General features: G+C 31.7%; 1 protein-coding gene across 1 annotated transcript in view; it reads right to left on the reverse strand.

Moving 5' to 3' along the window:
* Positions 1–2,477: 2,477 nt before the first annotated feature.
* STPG2 (sperm tail PG-rich repeat containing 2) overlaps positions 2,478–21,842 on the reverse strand; it is a 452,805-nt gene continuing 433,440 nt past the window's right edge. The window contains exon 12 of the mRNA XM_063107464.1: positions 2,478–2,602. Within this exon, the coding sequence (XP_062963534.1) occupies positions 2,478–2,602 (125 nt within the window). The remainder of the gene's footprint in view (positions 2,603–21,842) is intronic.

Raw genomic sequence — 21,842 nt, forward strand, 5'->3', positions numbered from 1 at the left:
GGTTTTTAAATATATCTCACACAGTGTCTATTTTTAATTCCAGAAAAATAAGGGGAAATTTTATCTATACCTTAAAAATACATGTTTTTGGTCAAAAGACTTATTCAACAAGAGAATGTGATTGAATCAATAAAATTTACTGCTATTTTAAAAAAATACATACATATTCTTCTCAATGAGAACTAAGTCAATGAGTAAATCTTTATTTCCAGACAAAAATGAGTGACTTACGAGAAGAAAATACTGATTATCCATTTTGTTAATTTATTCAATTAACATTTTTATATATACTACTATGTGCCAAGTTCTGAATAATATAAAATTAAATGTCTTACCTTCTCATGGAACTCAGAATACAATATTGGGAGTTCTTGATTGGAATTGTAAGTGAGCTTTTGTAGATTAATAAACCCTCTAAAATTGTATGCACAGTATTTTGTTATGATCATCCATGTATTTTCCCCCTAGGTTTCATTAGATTTTCAAAAGGATCAATGATAGTAAACCAATATTTATGAATAGCAAGAAGCTGCTGAAGAGACAAACAGATTGGCTAGTAATTGAAATAAAATGGGCAAAGTAAAGATATGCTCCAAAAACAGCTGTGACCAAACAAGGAGAAAACTAATTCTCCCTAGGAAACTCAAGTGAGAATTCACAAAATAATAAAAATGGCAAGCAGACATTGCAAATGTGCTTGTGCAATTAAAGAGCTGTAGTTATTTGCAAATATTATTTTAAGGACCACAAGCATTGGACAGTTGGGATCCATTATGGACATGAGACACTAAAAACATATAACTTCTCAAGTTGAACTCAATTTTAGTTCTAATTCAATGTTATAATTCTAGAATGATATTTTTCTGTAAAAAATATGTGAAGTATTTAAGGCAAACATGTTCTCAAAAGAGTCACCAACCTAAATGAAAGTGGGGGGGTCAAATTAACAAGTCATAATAAAGGAACCTACTAATTTATCAGCCTATCAACCTAAGGGAATCTTTTAAAAAGGAAAGTTATTAAGCAGGCAATACCTTAATAAACATGATTATTAAACCCATAAATATTTTCTCCCGAAAATATAATAAATGACTCTGGTGAAGTATAAATATAATATGACATCAGATTTATAAAATCTAAGTGAATGAAAAAGCAAGAATATCTTTAAATACTAGAAAGATTAGTGGGTACATCCTTTATGAAGAATGAATCACAAAATGAAACAGGATACTATTACTGCTGGCATTTATTATTCGTGGAGACCATTAAAATCAGTTTTTAAAAGGAGAGAAGTGTTCAGCTAAAGATTTAATATGATTTAATATGATCAGACTATAAAAAACTAAAATACTTAACGTATCAAGACTAATAGCTTATTGATCAATACTTATTTCAAGAGCCTTCCTTACAGTGTCCACCAATCCAAACTAAACATGTCATAAACTTTGCCCAATCCCAACCAGTTCCTCATTTGCAAAATGCCTTAAGCCACCCAATCCAGGTCTCAAAACTTTAAAAATATCCTCCCTTGATTTCTACCTTCTGAGTCACTACTAATACTCTCCAGCAGGTTTTCCCTTTCTGAAGTCTAATAAAGTGAGCTTTGCTTAACTGCAGGCATCGGTGATCATCTTTTGCAAGAATCAATGGCTAACCAGGAAAATAACAACTTTTAGATTATTTGTTTTCTTTTTTAAAAATTTTTTGATGTTGTATTATGAACCTACCTTTGACTGAATGCAGAAAATTTATGACATTTTAAATAAGTAGAAAAAATATACATTCAATAAAAATAGGCTTGTTATTAACTAATCCAGAAAAAGAGCATTTGTTATGGTTTGCACTCAGAATTAAGTCAAATTAATTGCTACAAGCCACTGTAAAACATTTTACTTTTAATAATAGGGTGGGAGTGGGGTACCTATTTCATCCTAACTCTCAAAAGGGCAATAAAGGCCTATTGTGAACACAATTTCTAAAACTCTGCAGGTTTATCTAAACTTCCTTATTACAATTGGAAGGTCCACAGCTTAAAACAGGCCTTTATTTATTATGACTGTACAGCTTCCAAATTTATTAAAAGAAAATAAAAGATTAGTACTTGATTTTATTGGATCCACAGTGCTTTCTTTTGAGCCCTCTCCTCTAATTCACAATTTCAATAAATACTAGGAGATTTTAATTTATATAGGTAAACAAGAAAAATTTTTAAATTGCAGAAATATAAAGAAATTACATATACAAGTGCTGTAAAGGACATTTATAGAAAGATAAATTATTAAAATTAAATAATTCTTAAATTCTTAAATAATTCTTTTTTAAATGTCAGACTACATCTTTGAAAATGTCTTCCTTAATCAAGATTTTGATTAATCAATAATATGAATAAAATATATGGAAAAGACTTTAATGTTCACATTTTCAGTACTTTCAAGAAATCATTCTATTCTCATGTCATTGATAAGAGAGAAATATCATTAACAAACCTCATATGTTGCTGGGCCAGGAGTAATCTCTTTGGACTTTTCAAAACGCTTTGATGCTTTAACAAATATCGGTATGGGGCAAGATTTCCTTAAAACAGGATTGTACGCTGCAGGCCCTAAGAGAAAACAAATGTAAAAATTATAATAAAATATGCTTTAAAATTATTTATTTGGGTCATATACATATTATTCTTAGGTTCATGCTCTTAATATATAAAATTAGCAACAAAATCTTGCTTCCATTCTTTTTGAATGCTTAAAATCATTCAGTTTAAAATATGATAAGCTTAAAGTAGTGACATCTGTGTACAAATAATTAAATACAGTAGAGCAGCAATTACCCAAAAAAGAGAAAACAGTACTCCCTTGGTATGGGTCAAATGTGTCCCCCAGAAGCTCATGTTGGAAACTTGATCCCCATTGTAACAAAGTTAAGAGGTGACAAATCTGACTATGGTATGTGAAAGGTGAGGCCTTTGAGAGGTGATTGGATCGTGAGGACTATGCCCTTGTAAATGGATTAATCCATTCCTGGAGTAATGGGTTGATGGTTTAATGGGCTGTCATGGGCATGGACTGGTGGCTTTAAAAGCAGAGCACATGAAGGAGCTCTTGCCACCTTCACCATGTGATCATCTGCATCACCACAGGACCCGGTACAGAGTTCATTGGACCGTGGACTTCCAAGCCTCCAAAACTGTAATAAATAAATTTTGTTTCTTCATAAATTGCCTAGTTTCAGGTATTATGTTATAAGCAACAGAAAACAGACTCATACATCCCTCAAGATACATATACGTCATGAAAAAAGATCTCTTTCATTTCCTAAATATTCATTCATGTGTTCAATGAGGAGGTCGTGCTTGAGCTACCTTTGGGAACATAAACATGATTTAAAGAAGCAGAAAGGTGGTTTAACAGCATTCTGAGCAGTAAACATTGTAGAAACTAAGGCACAAAGAATTTATGTGAAAAAATTATATGCATTATATAGATTGTTTGAATGGAACAAGGCCTAATACTAAATTAGGATTTTGTACTTAAGCCGATGGGCTTCAAATTGTATTCTCTACTGCCCCAAAGTTCTACAGAAGTGACTAGAGAATATTTTGTAGGTAAAGCCCAAGTAGAAGAGGTTTGAATTGTTTTCATTCCAAACAGCTCTAGAGTTAATATTTTATTTGTTTGGGTCCCATGTAAGATTTAATCAAAGCCTTCTAGTAAAAAACAAAACAAAAGGAAAAAACAACTTTTGAGAACCACTTGAAGACAGTAACTCTTGAAAGATTTAGATTGAAGGGGAGTCATATGAAAATGGTAGTTTAAAATGTAAACTCTGGCAATACTTCATAGGATGGGATGACTTAAAGAAGGTCTGTCAGGAATACTAACAAGGAGTTTAAGAACATCGGTAAGAGAAAGGAAGAACAACTCAAACTTTTCTAAGAAATGCAAGGAATATTTGGTCTGCATAGTGATTGAAAGAAGATAAAAATGAATAGTGGCTATGAAAAAGGTATTACTGTAACAGAAATAAGGAAACATGGGAGGAAGATACTATTGAGCAAGAACATCATGAGTTTGATTATGAACCATTTTAATATCATTTTATTATCAATACATACATAATAAGTATTCTAATATCAATAGATAATAATTATTCTAATATCATTCAATTAATGGTATAGGTATAAAGTCCTTGTGGGAAGCTAATGTGTTTTGATCTACCAAGTGACAAGTAAAGTGTTTCAGCAAATGCCATCTTACTATAAAACAACAGTCTGCACGAGTTTGGAATAACATAATTTATATTTATAGTGCAGAGGAATAATGCACATGTAAATTCATAATATCTTTACAGACTTTCACACACAAATTAACTATGCATGGGAATACTTATCACTTACCAAAGTATCTAGAAAAGAACACAAACCATCATCAGGAACTTGGTGCATAACTCCACTCAGTTAATTAAAAATCACAACTTTAGCCATAAAAACGTATAAAGGCTAATGTAACAGGTGAGGCTATTATCCAAACACTATTGTAACAGTAAGTTTCATTTTCAATTAAGAAGAAAAATAGTCTATGTGTGCCCTTACCACTATGCTACAGCAACTGATAAATATTTACATTAATGATTATAACTCATTGAAAGAAAAGAAATTATTCAAACATAGTTGAGGATTTCTTTTTATTGAAATTCCTTTGAGGAACATTAAGTGGAGCAAAACTTCTCTTAATATGCATTTTACTGCATTTTAGCATTTGGTCTGCTTTAAGCTACAGAGTTCTAAAAAAAGGGTTATTGCATTCAATCTTAAAATATATTTCCAATTACATAAACTAGTGCTTATATGACACAGGTCAAAGACTTACATTGCTTCACCAGCTCTGATTCACCACTGGATTATGCAGAAACAAACTTCTACTTATATACCAAAAGCCACATTTTAATCACAGGTCATGGAAGAAGAAAACTTCTCATTCCAAATCAAACACCTATGAAAACTCTGCCTGAATTATGACAAGTATATGATGGGAAATTCAAAAGCAAGTGATTCTTATAATTACACATTTTTAGGCCCTGTGCCAACTCAGTCTCTGTGAAATGTCAACTGATGTTACAGGGTAAAAATGGAAGAGAATAGAAATGATGAGTAAAATAAATATCTATGCTTTTGGTCCTCCAACATCACCATACATATTAGGTACATCAAAGTGGATGCAGAAATAACTACCTTTATACATAAAGCTCTGAAATCTCAGATTAAAAAACGGCTGTCTTCATAATAAGCTAAAATTTATAAAGCATGTAATTATTCTTTCTTATGAATATTGAGTTTATTTTTTGCATGAAACTGACAGAAATCTATGGAAAAGTTAATATCATATATGTTAGCACATATTTAGAAATTAAAAATTATTTAGGAAATTGTTCATTGAAATGGCATGGCTTTAAAATGTCACTTAGAGAGTTTATGTTTTTAGGGAACATATTCTCACACACGGATTTTTTTCTTGAGCTCTACACATGAAGTAATAGCAAAGACGAAAGATTAGTACACAAAGAAGCATCATCATCAATATCAGAGCCACATTTATGTTAAATGCTCTTCTACCACTTCTAAAACCAGATTGGTTAAATGGCACTTGGGATTACGACTTCAAAACTGCACAGTCTATTAAACTGAGTTTATAGGTAATGAGAAATGAGTCCCAATACTGCATAAATTTTTACCAAAATCTTCATGTTTGTTTTTACCATCCCATTAACTTCTCTGTCCAAAAACAAAATGGGTATTACATGTTTTGACAAGTAAAATATTAAGTACTTAAGGATGATTTCTTAAAGTTACTATAGAGTATCTAGGAATTATTGCTAACACAGCCCCTAAAAAACGGACTACTATAATTTACTCCAGACTAAATAGACTGAGAAATGCATCTATTAGAGTCTACCTAACCATGCACCTGTTAAAACATGTGTTCCTAGCATTGATTAAGCTATCGGGCTGTCACTGTTATGACATATAAATACAAAATCACATGAATTTGGTTTGACTTAAATATCTCTTAAGACAGCAATGTCTGTTTATTTGTGTACCTCTAAGTACATACTTATCAAAATGTGCATCCATAAGCCCTGTCAAATGAAGTCTTTGAACTGCTGCTATAAAAAAGATACTTTTATTCTCTGATAATGTAAGTACATTGTAAGTAAATTTGAATGCTTTCCTCAGCCTGATAAATATAGGTATAAACCAGTTGTGTGAATTATAGGAACCAACTGGAAGGAAAGATGATCACCTTTTACCTAAAACTACTTTAACTAGGCAGTATATAAATATGTAATGCATGAATAATTTTATTGGTAAATCAAAAACAAAGTTTTAAAATATGAAGTAGTCCTCAAGGTAAGTAAAATATCTCACAATTGGCCTGAAATACTAGTAGCAAATTTTCTCCTCATAACTAAATTTTGGTTTTCTATTCCACTATTCATATTCAAAGGTTTGGAACCAGAAAGTTAAGAAAATTCAGTAAAAAATAGAATGTCTCAACATATATTCAAAGTTCTCTTAGATTACCACCATTATTTTAACACTCCATTAGGGCAAATTAGCACAGCCTTCCCTCTCAAGACCGGCACTTATCTCTGGGAATATTGCATATAAAAATCAAGACAGGGTGATATGTCTTTGCAAAATGTCATGTTATAGATCAAATTATATAGAGTTCTTTAAATAGAAATACCAACTTTATTTTTAAAATAATTAAAACATTTGATTAATATTAATCAAATTAACTTATTTAAGAAAGCTATAGTAAATGGGATACTATTTTAAGCAAACATTAAGGAAAATGACTAATTTTAACCATTTAAATTGTGACTATCTGCCATTGTCTTAACTGGCTAAAAATTGTAAGGCTCCTACGTATGTCTGGATTTGAATCCACTGCTAATGTCTTTATTTGAATAGCTAGACTCAGAGTTTAGAGTTTCTTTAAAGAGAAGTCTACATCATTTATTTAGTAATGAGCCAATTAAGCAAACGTTAATATTTCATTTACAACTTAAATTAACAAATTCTGTATCCTGAAACAAACATATCTTATAAATTAAATGAATGTAGGGATGTTTTTCATATTTTGATATCATCAAATATTTTGCTTACATTCATCAGAGATTAAATAAGAACTATTAACCATGGAATATCTCAAGAAGCTTTATACTCCTTTTCAGTAAACCTAAATCTATATATAGATTTAAATATAAATACAATATTTTCTTCACTGTAACAGTGCTCTCTGTTCTCTATAATCCTGTGATCATTTAACGTAAATATTCTCTAACCTCATTCCCACGCCCCCATGAAATAATAGGCAGCAGACTACTGTGAAAATTCAGCAGGATTCTTCCTTTTCAAGACTTCGCATCAACTACCATTGGTTAATTTTAACCAAGACCAATAACAAGGGGATTTTTAATATCAATAATGTTTACTTCCAAATATGTACGGGTTTCTTCATCTGGCTTCAATACCTACAACCCATAGTGCCCATTCTATAGCTTTGGACATGTTATTCCACTGGCCTCTGGCTGAACTTGTGACATGACTTGAAATATCAGACTACAAAACAAAGAGGACGATAAGCAGAATTACACATTTTAAACTAATCTTTCTCAAAATGTGGTTCATGAAACACAGGCACCAGAATCATCCAGATTAGTATTAAAATGCAGATTTCTCGCATTCATGCCAAAATAATAAGTCACGTTCTCCAGAAGTGGGAACTAGAAAACATAGTTTCAACATAACTCAATGCTTTAAACCTCTAAAATACAACAATTTAGTTTGCAGCTGCTCTCAAATATATTTAAACATTAAATTGTTTTTTCCCTCAAATAATCTCAAGAACTATTGATCTGGAGAATTAACCTTCCGAAATTCTGAATTGGACTATAATTTCCTCTAGAATATGTCTGAATCTCTTTTGCCTCTGCCCCTGCCTATGGTAGACCCTCAGTAAATGCTTATTGAGCTGAACTGAACTGAATCAAAAATGGAAGAGTCCATTTAAGAGTCACCTAGAATACATGTGAATTTAAGCATTTCAACCATTTTCTTTTCATTTACCTTCTTTTTAGCAATTGCCCATGAAAAGAAATGAATAATTTGAAGTCACATTTCTATTTATAATGTGAAAATAGTGTTTAGATGGTATATCAGGTAAATGTTTGTAAATACTTTGAGAACAATTGTTGCCTGAGAGGAAAAGATTAATAGGAGATTGGCATTATAAAGATAGAAAAGACTTGTTTTTCAGTGTATATCTTTTAACACAGTATAAATTCTGGCATGGGAATGTCATACTATTTCAATCTTGGGTCCAGGTTGCAAAACATATTTCATCATCACAGAAGATGCAATTGTTTCAAGTATATGTTCATTCTTATTTTATTTTAGCCTATTATTTTCCTGAACAAATCTTAAATCTAAATTCAAATTTAAGATTTCTATGTACTAGCTGTGTGACCTTGATAAATTCTGTAAACCATGTCAAGCTTTAGTTTCCTCTTTTGTAAAAGGAGGATAGAATGACCCAGAAGTTAATCATCTTTTGCAGTTACACAATTAGTAAGGACCAAATCATTCAAATGCTTTTAATCCTTGGAACATTCCTGAGAGGAAGAAAGATGAAAAGATTACTTAATTTAACAGAAAACTGAGTTAAATAGTAGAGCTGTGAGTTGGCTGTATGGTTTTAACAACTCTTTTTACTACATTAAAATGTCTTTTTAATCACCATTAGCTGTTTCTAGCACCTCCAAAAACAACAAATTTGACAGGCAAATATCAGGTTAATTACATAAAAATGTTATGCTTTTACCTAAACATGGCATTTCTCTAACAGGCAAACTGGTTCTAGGAGATGGAATAAATTGAAGTCTATTTGACGGGGATTTTGTTCCTAGATTATTTATTAGCATACCAAAAGTGGATATAATTTTTGTTTTAAAACTATATTTTAAGAGTTATAATAAGAATAAACACATTTAAGGAAAACACAAATGTCACAATTCTAAAAGTCAAGTTGTCTTCAGATCTCCGTAGTGCCACACTGCTAGTTGTCAAGGCTACCACATACTGTTACTTTCCAAGCCTGTTATAAACAATTAAAAAAAAAAAATCTAGGGTTAAATGCTGTTTTCCTGGAAGCCAAATAGCCCTACATCCCATCTTTTGGTGAAGGCTGCCTCTCTGTGGCAGAATTCAATGTTTCATGTTCTTTGAGGGACAATTCTCTCTCTCACTTTTCTTTTTTTTTAGTAGAAAAGTTCGGCAAAATACTGAAAAAGATATAGATTTAAATATGGTGCTTTAACCACTGGATCATATTTTTGGCTTCATGTTTAGAAAGGTCTTTGAGCCCCAGGTTACAGCCTCATTCATCTAGGCAAACATGTATAAAAAGAGATGGAAATAGTATTTCTGCAAGTAACAGAAATCAAGTAAAATAGAATTGCTCAAATAAAATGGTCATGTTTGCTGTCTCTTTTGAAAGCTGAAGTCATTATTCACTTTACACTGAGTGACCTCTGCTGGTCAGAAAGACACACATAAATAGATATAGTACCTGCCAGAAAGCAGCTGTTATCTTAATTTCCTCAAGGAATTACTCAGATATATTGTGTGTTATAAGATGATGCCTGCTATTATTCACTTACAGTACGATAATCTGAAAACATATCCTATTTTAAATACTGAAAGTCAAGAAGCTAATATTAAGTGAATATCTTTAAAAAAACATTGAGTTAATTGTTCTTTCTCCACTAATGACCACTATTAGCTGAAATGAAATTAGGCTCAAAAGGCCTTCTTATTATAAGATGTATTTAGGAAGAAAATATACTCTATATTTATCATATGATAACTGAAAGATTACCGTTTGCGCACTTTAATTGAAAGGAATAAAAATTAATTTATCATAAGCACATGACATCTCAAAAATAAAGGATTTATTGAATTAAGCAATATAGTCACAGAAATGACATTAACCTTCTCTAAAACAGAACGTGCTACCGTATTAGAAACAGTAAAAACTAATTGGGAGAAGATACCCAAAGGGTCATAGTAAACATTTTAATAAACAAAATCAGGATTTTTTTTAACCATATGTCTATCAAAAAGAGCATCACTGAGAAAACTGTGAGATTCTTTTTCTTCATGACTTCAATAGAGATCAAAACCTTTGACATAAAGTATATTAATAAAACACCAAAGAAAGTTGTCTGCAAAAATTTTGATCAAGAAAATTATTATAAACCCTAATTGCTAATTACTGTAATATCCCTCTCCCCTCCTTTTGTTTTAGGGATTTTTGTTTGTTTGTTTGTTTGTTTTCTTTTTAATAATGTCCAAGGGGGGAAGGGAGGAAGAAACATTTGGTTTCTGCTTCAGCAAATACTGAAATCTATTTATATGCAAATAAGCTATTCATTATTACTATGAGAAAAGACTTGTGCATAAAGAGAGAAATAAATTATCACTAGAAGCCATTAATGAAATCTATTTCAAAACATAACATTTTACAAGATCCCTCACTCATGTAATATTTGTTTAAGCCTCGAGGGGAAATAGTGAGTTCTACACTTAGATGAAATCTGATACTACATTATTTCCCTTGCCAATTTGTTTTATAAAATGCATTTATCCTGTGCTCAGAAATGACTTGATAATTATAACTCCAGTGAGTCATTTTGGAGAACTTCATCAATGAAATCAAAGTTCTACGTGTTTGTCACATAATTGCTATACGTTTGTGGGGATTTTATTTTTGCTCTGTTAGAATAATAGTTATTCTTGGAGGTTTAAAACATTAACATTCATTTATATACTATAGTAGTAGTAGCATACAAATAGATGGGTTTTAAGAAGGAACATGAGTCTTTCTGGAATAAGTTGAATGTCTACAGAGAAAAACGAAGTAAGCAGTAATCAACAGACCTGTAAAATAATTTCATATGCTTTGTACATTTTCTCTTTGAGTTTCTTGTTTAGTTCTTCTTGAGTACATAAATTCCTTGTTTAGTCCAGATTTCAGTCTGTTAGTTTTAAACATTGCAGAATATTTCTTCTTTCTGTCTTCTACTTAACTTTTCCTAGAGTGCCCAATGTTGAACTAAAATCCTTCATTTTGATATAATCAAGCTCAGACATTTTGGTCTTATGGTTTTTACTTTTGGAGTTTTTAGTAAAAAGTCTTTCTCTACTTTCTAGATTGCAATGGTATTCTCTGATATTTTCTACTAAGAGCTATGTAGTTTTACCTTTTTATTCATGTCTTTAATTCATCTGGATTTCATCTTTGTATGTGGTATTTGTAAGGATCTAATTTTATTTTCTTTAGTAAGTGTGTCAGTTTTCCCAGTATGTCCTACTAAATAATTTTTTTTACCCATTGATTTGTCGTGACATCTTTACATTAATTGTCTTCATATCAAATTACATACACATGAATCTATCTTTGAGTTTTTTCTGTTACATTATCCATCTGTCTTGCCTTTGTGCCAAAACCTTTATTAATGTAGATTTGCAGTATGGATTTTTCTCCTTTTTTACTCTTCTTTTTCTTAAGTCTTTATGTACTTTCATTTTTACATGCATTTTGGTGTTTATCAATGTCTTCAAAAAGTCCAACTGGAATATTAAGTGGAATTACATTTATAGATTAAGACAGGGAAAATTGATATTTTAATTACATAAAGATGTCATTCAAGAGTCTAGAATAGCTCTTCATATATTCAGACCATTATCTATGACCATTACTATAATTTAAACATTCCCTTTATGGAAACTTTACTTATTGTGAGTTGTACTTGCTTTTATTACTTTTTTGTAAATGATAACTGCTGGTCTAGAGAAATCTTACTGATCGTGTAAATCATTCTTATATCCAGTAAGTATGATGAATTTTCTTGTTAGTTCTGGTAGTTCTTGAACTTTCTTTTTTAATTTGCTATATGATGCTATAATCTGCAATTTAAGATAGGTTTATCTCATTTTCTCCCAATCCTTTCCTTTCTTCTGTGTTCTTAGGTATTATGCCCTTAGGTATTGGTGTGAACCACCTGCTTTGTAAAGAAGGTATGGTAATAGTGGACATCCTTGTTTTCCTTCCTTTAAGAATAATGTTTAGTGTAGATCTTAGGTTTACAGACTTTACCGAGTTAAGAAAGTTATTTGTATTTTTAGTTTTCTGAGTTTTGGGTTTTTTAAATGTCAAAACAGGTTAAATTAATTAAACGATTGTTTCTCCAGCTCTTTATTAAAGTACTTCTCTAAAGAGCATAGTACAAAAAATAAAAACATCCTAGAATGCCCTGCTACCAAAACTCTTCCTGACTCTAACCCTGTTGATATATCTTTGTCCTTAGGTGATTAAGCAGTTTAGAATGCAATATTCTTCTGCCTGTCACCAACTATTATGCTTCATACTGGCTATTACGAGAAGAACACATGGAAATTAGGATAAGGCACTACAGTAGGGAGGCAGTCAGGTGTATTACTTATTGATCCTAAAACAAAATCCACTAATGAATATATCCTTGCCTCTGCCAACCAACACAGAGGTGCAAGTCAGAACTGTTGTTAAAAGACAGAACAAGAAGAGAAAAGTACTACTTCTGTGAGTGCACCAAAGAGCACCCAAACTAGAAAGATATTTAGTCTTTGTTTTTTTTAAAATATAAACACACTGAAGTTCACCTGGCATATGAGAAGAACTAGCACTCTGAAAGACGAGAAACCAAAATAAATATCTCTGACCCTAGAGAAAAAAGAGACAGTTCAGGGGGAAAAAGTAGAACTTTAAAAAATTAAACAATATGCTAAAATACATTTACAATAATATTGCACATATAAAACAAAGAACAGCAATGTATACTAAGAGCATGGTATAGAAAATTCAATAAAAAATAAACCTTTACAGAATTTAAAACAAAAGGACAGAGAGAGAGTGAATATGGTAGAAAGATTTAAAAAGAGACATTTTTTAAAAATCTGGTAAGTCTAAAATCCATGTTTCCAGAAAGACAAAATTAAAAAATGTTCAATATATTTGGCTAGAAAAGGACACAATTCTTCAAATGCAAAAAGACACTAAAAAGTGTAAAGGGCCTCAGTACAGGCACTGAAAGATACTCAGCCATAAGTTTATCATTGTGAAATTGTAGAATATCAAGGATAAAAAGAAAATTTTAAGTGTTTCCATAGAAAGGAAGACAAGTCACCCACAAAGAAAAAAAATTTAAAATGCCATCTGACTTTATTTGCATCAGCAAGAGTAGATTCTAGAGGACCATGGAGCAAAATAAGAAAATGTAAGAGTGAAATGAAGATATATTAAAATATAAACTCCTGTCACCACCTCAATAAAATGAAAGCCCAGGTTTAATGTATCTCAAGCATAGAGGAAAAGCAATTCAGACAAAAACAAGAGATCAACAGAACCCCAGGAAAGAGGTTTCCAAGTTTAAAAAAAAAAAAAAAAAAAAGTGTGATTAAAACTTTGATAAAATGATAACCAACTCAAAAAGAAAAGTAGAACTTTTTATGATTGTACTTATATGAGCTATCTAGAGTAGTCAAATTCATAGAGACAGAAAATAGAATGGTGGTTGCCAGGGCTTAAAGGGAGTTAGTGTTTAATGGGTAGAATTTCCAGTTTTCCAAGATGAAAAGAGTTCTGCAAATAGATGGTGATTATGAGAGCACACCATATGAATGTACTTAATGCCACTGAACTGTACACTTAAAAGTGGTTATGATGGGGCCGGCCCCGTGGCGCACTCGGGAGAGTGCAGCGCTTGGGAGCGCAGCGGTGCTCCCGCCGCGGGTTTGGATCCTATATAGGAATGGCCAGTGTGCTCACTGGCTGAGCGCAGTGCGGGCGACACCAAGCCAAGGGTTGCGATCCCCTTACCAGTCACAAAAAAAAAAAAAAAAAAAAGTGGTTATGATGGTAAATTTTATCCTATGTGTACTTTGCCACAATTTGTAAAAGTCATAATTTAAGGTTGCAGATAACTATACACAAAAGTAAGGTCTAAATATGAAGCTAATTAAATAAAAAAAATAAATATGAAGCTAATTAAAATGTGACAAAATTTAAGCAACAAATGGAAGGTAGAAAAGAAAAATCCAAGTGATTCTTATGCCAAGAATATTATACTTTGAGAAAACTAAAGATCATGGCTTGGGAAACAGAATGAAAATTAATCCTTATATTCTACTTGCCTCACCACTAAGCAATTTAAAAAGTTTGTCTCTGGGCTTTGAAAGAATAAAGCAAAAGTCTATTGCCTTTCTCTAAGCTCTTCTATACAATTTGGTTTGTTACAGTGTGCATGTATCACACACATGCATACATATAATACAAACATACATATATATATATACGCATACAATACACTTATGTTCTGAGATGCATCATCTAACCAATTTTTCATTCAATCTGCTGTGATGTTTTATAAGCCAGTAGGAAGTGCAAACAACCAAGTACGTTGAAAATGAAATCATAGTTAAACATTGTTCTCATCTCTGTAGCTTCTGTTTCTAAAACTGTATGTTCTGCAGAGATAGAAACATAGGTTTAAAAAGAAGGGAATCCTTTTTTATGATGAAATATCTGAGTTTTTAAATGTATTTAAAATTTACGAAGTCATCAGAAGGAATAGGTAAATATTAGATACATAATTACATATAGTTTGGTTTCTATACCAAAATGTCATTGAAAAACAAAATTGTGTAAATAAGTATGTTAAGAATATGCTATATGTGCATACTGTGTGTGTATATATATAGCACTGATGTATGTAAAATATGTCGATCTCATGATTCCATGTTAGCTTTACATTGACCTTTTTTAACATTTATGTTCCTTAATAAAACCATTTAAAATTAAAATAAGCTGCCTTTTATATGAGTGTGATTATCTATACCTAATTTTCCAGCATGGGTTTTGTTGTATATCCATGAAAAGGTGATATGCTTGCTATATAAATAGGTTAAAGACAGGTAAGTTTGACAATGTCTATTTTATCATTTATCAGACACAAACTGAAACTCTACCGTTTCTAAACATTGAAGCAATATTCCCTCAGACTTTTTTCTTGCAGAATGAGTTTTCACAAAATGTTAGCTGATATCACACTCTATAAAGTATTCTGTGGTCAAATAAATTTTCAGAAAGTTGGATTAAATAAGGTTAAAACAGGTTTCTTTACTGCAGGTCATATCAGAGCCTATGATATGCTAATTACACATAAAGAACAAATACAGTGTGCATGTTTCCAACACATGTTTTATCACGGACTCCCGTTTTTCACAATCTTCTCTTAGAACTAGTGTTTGTGTAAAATACCTTGGGAAATTTTGATTTCCAGGATGGCCAAATTAGTAACCTAATTTTTTGTGTTATTTTTAACATACTAATTCTGAAATTGTAATTTAAATCTCAGTTATGATGCTAGTTTAAAATACAAGTGAAAGGAAGGACAAAATTACAATAAAGACATTTTTTCTACTGTTATTAAATAATTCAAAGAAAATTATAGGTAAATAGATCATATCAAAAAGCCATTTATATCATCTTTGGTTTTGGATATTATGGAACAGTGCTATCACAGTTTTCATAATCAGTCACCTTTAGCAGATGCATATTATCTAGTTAGACAACAGTTTCATCAGTTCAGTACGTAATATCTTTGAATGACCATAAAGTATGAACCAAAGAATTCCATTAATAGTGAATGGTATTGTCTATAATTGTCCACAGCTGCAAGAAACTTATTCATTTATATTCTCTTCAACCTCTTTATCCTCTCACCAAAAAAAAAAAAAAAAAAAAAAATTTCAGCAGCACAGTGGCTGTGGTAAGTTTAAAACTAGTATGATAGAATTATATTATACAATAAAAGTAAGTATTGTTAATCAGAGAAATGAGATAATTTTAATGTCAAGAAAGTTAATTTACTTATAAATATTGGTAAAGTGACCTTCCATTCCACTGATGACACTTTTTACCTGTATTAGTATTTCTAAAATTTCAATGAGGCAAAACAAAGGTTTTTTTTTTCTATATGTAGAAGTATTTTTCAAGTTATTATTATCTTGACAATTTATTCACTTCTTCTTCTATATGGCCAGAGTAATTTATTCATGATCCTCACAAACAGAGGAAAATTTAAAAGCTAATCTTAGTGAAAGCCTTATTCAGACTAGGAAAGAGTCACTTTCAAATCTGAGCACATGTATTGAAGTAGCTGACCCAGAGCTGAGAAAAAAAACGTTGCATAAGGAAAAATTTCAGTTGGAATTATATAACCTTTTTGACTAATTTGAACAAACCTCTCAGCAGATACTATATATGGAAATGCTACATCAGTCTCAGACTGCAGAAAATATCATCCAAAATTCAAGCAAGCAAAAATAACTTATCCCTAGAAATATCTTCTAGAGAACATTGTGTGTGTGTGTATGAAAGACACAGACAGAGTGACAGACAGATAAAAAAACAGAGACCAAGAAAAATGGCTTTCCATTCCACTGATGACAAAGTCCCAAGAATTCTTTCTCTCCCTCCCTCCCTCCCTCCCTCCCTCTCTCTCTCTCTCTCTCTCTCTTTCTCTCTCTCTCTGGTGTGTGTGTCCTGGGGCCAATTGAGAAAAGAGAAAATAGTGCATAACTTTACATCTTAAAATCCTCATTCTATTTCTAGGACTTGTGCTCTCAGCTAATTTCTGTAAGAAAAAAAGCGCCTATTATCAATATTTAGAGAAGCTTTGATGGATACCAGTAGACTTTGGGGAAGAATATATGACTTTTGATATCTTTCAAACAAACCTGGAGATTGGAATATAGCCTGTGTGACATAGTTTCTTTTATTTTGGTGAAGTTACATGGATGGGTGATTTAGTTAGAACATGGAATCAGATCAGTTTCGTCAACCATCATCAAAATAAAAATGCATTAGAAACTGGAATTAGATATGTGCCTCTGCAGATCTGAATGTGGGGGGAAAGAGTTCTTTTTCCTCCTGTACAAGCAGGGGCTTGAAACACTGGTAGTTGAGGTGGACTAGAACTGGTCCACAAATGAAAAATTAAAAACCAGGTTGCCTCCAACATCATAAATCCTCCTAAGGAGCATGGCAAACAGAAATTTAGGTAAAAGGCCACAGGATAAATACTAAAGAAACCAGACAAAAGTGATAAAATTTATCACACATGTCTAGAAACACAGCCTTCATGAAGCCAATTCATTTTTAAAGAGCATTTTCCTCCGATACTATTGTAAATGGTATTATTTTCTTGATTTCCTTTTCTAATATTTTGTTGTTCGTATATACAAAAGCTAATGATTTTTGAATATTTATTTTGTATTTCTGCAACTTTACTGAATTCATTTATTAGTTCTATGAGTTTTTTTGGTGGAGTCTTCAGAGTTTTCTACATATAAGATCATGCCACCTGAAAACAAAGACAATTTTACTTCTTCCTGTCTGATTTGGATGCATTTTATTTCTTTTTCTTGCATAACTGCTCTGACTAAAACTTCTGGCACTATGCTGAATAGAATTGGCAAGAGTGGGCATCCTTGTCTTACTCCTGATCGTACAAGAAAAGCTTTCACGTTTTCACCATTGAGTATGATGTTAGCTGTGGGCTCGCAATATATGATTTTTATTGTGGTAAAGGTACATTCCTCCTATAACTAATCTGTGGATAGTTTATATCATGAAAGGATACTAAATTTTCTCAAATGCTTTTTTAATCTACTGAGATGATCATATGGGTTTTGTTCTTCATTCTGTTAATGTTGTATATTACATTGATTGATTTATGTCTGTTGTTCCATCACTGCATCCCACAAATAAATCTCACTTGATCATGGTGTATGATCTTTTTATGTGCTGTCGAATTTGGCTTGATTTTGTGGAGGATTTTTGCATCTATGTTCCACAGGGATATTGGCCTGTAATTTTCTTTTCCTATAATGTCCTCATCTGGCTTTAGTATCACAGTAATGCTTGGATCATAAAATACTTAGAAATAAATGTGACTGATGAGGTGAAATATCTGTACATGAAGAACTATAAAACATTGATGAAAGAAATTGAAGAAGACACACATATATGGAAATATATTCTCTGTTCATGGATTCAAAGAATTAGTATTGTTAAAATGTCCCATGTACCCAAAATGATGTATAGATTCAATGCAATCCCTATAAAAATTCCAATGGCATTCTTTACAGAAATAGTAAAAACAATTCTAAAATTTGTATGGAGCCACAAAAGACCCTGAATAGACAAAGCAATCCTAAGAAAGTAAAACAAACCTGGAGGCATCACACTTCTAGACTGCAAACACATTACAAAACTATAGTAATCAAAACAGCATGGTACTGACATAAAAATAGACAAATAGACCAATGGAACAGAATAGAGAACATATAAATCAACTCAAGCACATATGGTCAACTAATTTTTGATAAGGGCACCAGAAGACACAAGGATAGTCTCTTCAGTAAATGGTGCTGGGAAAACTGGGTATCTCATGCAAAAGAATGAAATTGCACAATTATCTTAGGCCATACACAAAAATCAACTCAAAATAGATTAAAAACCTAAACACAATACCTGTAACCATAAAACTCCTAGAAGAAAATATAGAGGAAAAGCTCCTATATATTGACCTTGGCAATGACTTTTAGGATAGGACACCAAAAGCATAGAAAACAGAAACAAAAATGAACAAGTGGGACTATATCAAACTAGAAAGCTTCTGCACTGTAAGGGAAACAATCAACAAAATGAAAAGGCAGGCTACAAACTGGGAGGAAGCGTTTGTGAACCATGTATGTATACAAAGTGAATATCCAAAATACATAAGGAACATAAACAACTCAATAGCAAAAAACAAGTAGCCTGTTTAAAAGATGGGCAAAGGACCTGAATAGGCATTTCTAAAAAGAAAACATACAAATGGCCAATAGGTATATAAAAAATGCTCAATATCAGTAATCATCAGGGAAATGCAAATCAAAGCCACAGTAGAAAATTACCTCACACTTGTTAGGATGGCTATTTTCAAGGTGATAAAAGATAACAAGTGTTTGTGAGGGTGTGGAGAAAAGGAGCCCTTGTATACTGTTGGTGGGAATGTAAATGGGTACAGTCATTATGGAAAACAGTACAGATATTCCTCAAAAAATTAATAATAAAACTACCATATAATCCAGCAATCCTTCTTCTGGGTATATAAAGAAGCACCTCATAGAGATATCTACACTCCCATGTTCATTTTGGCATTATTCACAATAGCCAAAATATTGAAACAACCTAACCACCCATCAACAGATGAATGAATAAAGAAATTGTGGTATAAATATACAATGGGATACAATGGAATATTATTTAGCCTTAAAAAAAAAAAATCCTATCATTTGAAACTATGTGGAGAAACTTGGAGGACATTATTCCAAACAAAATAAGCCAGGCACAGAAAGACAAAAACTTCATGATCACCTTTATATGTGCAAAGTTAAAAAAAAAAAAAAGTCAAATATGGAGAAACAGAGAGTAGAAACAGAACTGTGGTTACCAGAGGTGGGAGGGGGGATCAAAGATAGAAATATGTAGGTCAAAGGGTACAGAGTTGAGATGATGTAGGATGAATAAGTCTAGACAATAAGTCTAGACATCTATAGTACAGTGCAAGGACTATAGTTAATAATATTGCATTGTACACTGGAAATTTGCTAAGAGAATAGGTTTTAGGTGCTTTTATCACATACACAAAAAAGGTAACTATGTAAAATGAGGGATATATTAATTGGCTTGACCTTAATAATATTACACTATGTGCAAATATATGTATATCAAAATATTATGTTGTACACCTTAAATATATACAAAACTATTTAAAAATAAAGTTATGTCATTTAAAAAAGTGCCCTTTGTTTCAGGCATAAATTGAAAGAAAGAGAGTAATGAAAGTTATCCTACTCTTTAAGTGTTATTTTGTTTCCTCTTAAGATATACATTACAGAGTATCAAGACCTAAGACCTAGAAGATTTTGGTTGGACTGTGAATAGTCATTTTTTTTAGATTGATATTGCCCAAAAGTTTCGTTTATTATCCTCCACATTTAGCATTCTGACTTTGTACAGAGTGGTTGTTTTTAAATATTATTAAAGTGAAGAAAGGGATGTGATTAGATTAAACACTCAGATCCAGGCTTTGGGGAAATATTTAAATTTTGACCCTTGTCTCATTCACATATACTTCCTCTTATTCATACAACCAAACAAATCTGAATTTTTAATTAATTTTTCTGGAAGATTATGATAAACCAAAGATATGATAATTTTGTTGAAACTAGTCAGAATTTGAATGATCTGTCAATAGTTGATCTTTCACTTTATATTCTGGAAGGCCAATCTGTAGAAACTAAAGTTAAGGAAGATTCCATATCTCATACCTTCTGTTCAATAAAGTGCTAATTCATTTAGCATCTTGGTGCTACAAGGGATACAAAGAGGAAAAATAATCAAGTTCTACCTCAAGGAAATTCCAGTGAGTAGAAAAGAGAAGGGAAACAAATGCACATATGCCTATAATGCAAGATAGAATAAGATTAGTACCATAAATTCTGTGGGGCTCTAAGTAGCTGAGGGACTTCTTCTGGTTGGCAGAATCAGAAAAATGTTTATGAAAGATAGGTATAGAAAAATAGGAAGAGATAGGTATAGAAAAAAATAGGAAAAGATAGGTATAGAAAGATAGGTATAGGTATAGAAAAGATAGGTATAGAAAAGCAAGTAGGATTTTGTTAAATAGATGAAAACTATTTCTAGGTGAAGGAAACAGCATAAACGAAGTCCTTACATAAGAAAGCATAGACATATTTTGAGAAGTAAACAGTATAATTTGACTAGTTGATAGAGTAAAAGGCAAGATTATGGGAGGAATAAAGAATAGAGAACATAGGGCTGGAATGGAAAGTTTGGGGCCATAATACATAGGTTAAACCCTTTGCATTTATGTAATGGTCATTAGTGAGCCATGAAATGTTGCTAAGCTTGGGAATGGCATTATCATAGCTGTGTTTTAGAAGACCTTTGAACCACTCATCTTTCCACAGATATGAAATAATAAAAATGGCTTTTGAGATGATAGTATTGTTTTCTTCTTCTGTAACATTATTTCCAATAGAGTAAACATAACAATTTTATCCATATTATTCAGAATATACAATATGTAGTACTCTGAGTAATGTAGAATAAGCTGTGAAAAGAATAAGCCCCGAAGTAATTATTGCGTGGTCTTATTGTGATGTCAAATGGCACTTCACTGTTGGGAGTTGAGTACAGAAGAGCTGAGAAATGGTAGTAGCCCCTTATTCATGTTTGCCAAATTCCCTTAAATATTTAAATGGAGATTTTAATTATATTAAGCATTTACCAAAATAGTTAATTTTTATTTTAATAATTGTTTTAATTGGCTGAGTTGATTATCATGTTATATTTCTATTACTATATTCAGAAAATTAAGTCAAATTACAAGGTTCAAATAAACGACTCTAGTAAATTCCTTTTTCTTCTTCATTATCTGTTCTTCACATAAAAGAACAATGCGATGCTTTTAAAAGTGTGACTCGAAAGTTACCAGTAAGATTTCCGTTCTTCTTGGTTATGTTGAGTGGTACTTCCAGAAACTGTTTCTTATATAATTGCCTATTTAGTCCATCTAAATATAGGCTACCAATGGTTTAAGAAGAGATT

The sequence above is a fragment of the Cynocephalus volans genome, chromosome 9 (genome assembly GCF_027409185.1).
Source record: "Cynocephalus volans isolate mCynVol1 chromosome 9, mCynVol1.pri, whole genome shotgun sequence".
NCBI lineage: Eukaryota > Metazoa > Chordata > Mammalia > Dermoptera > Cynocephalidae > Cynocephalus > Cynocephalus volans.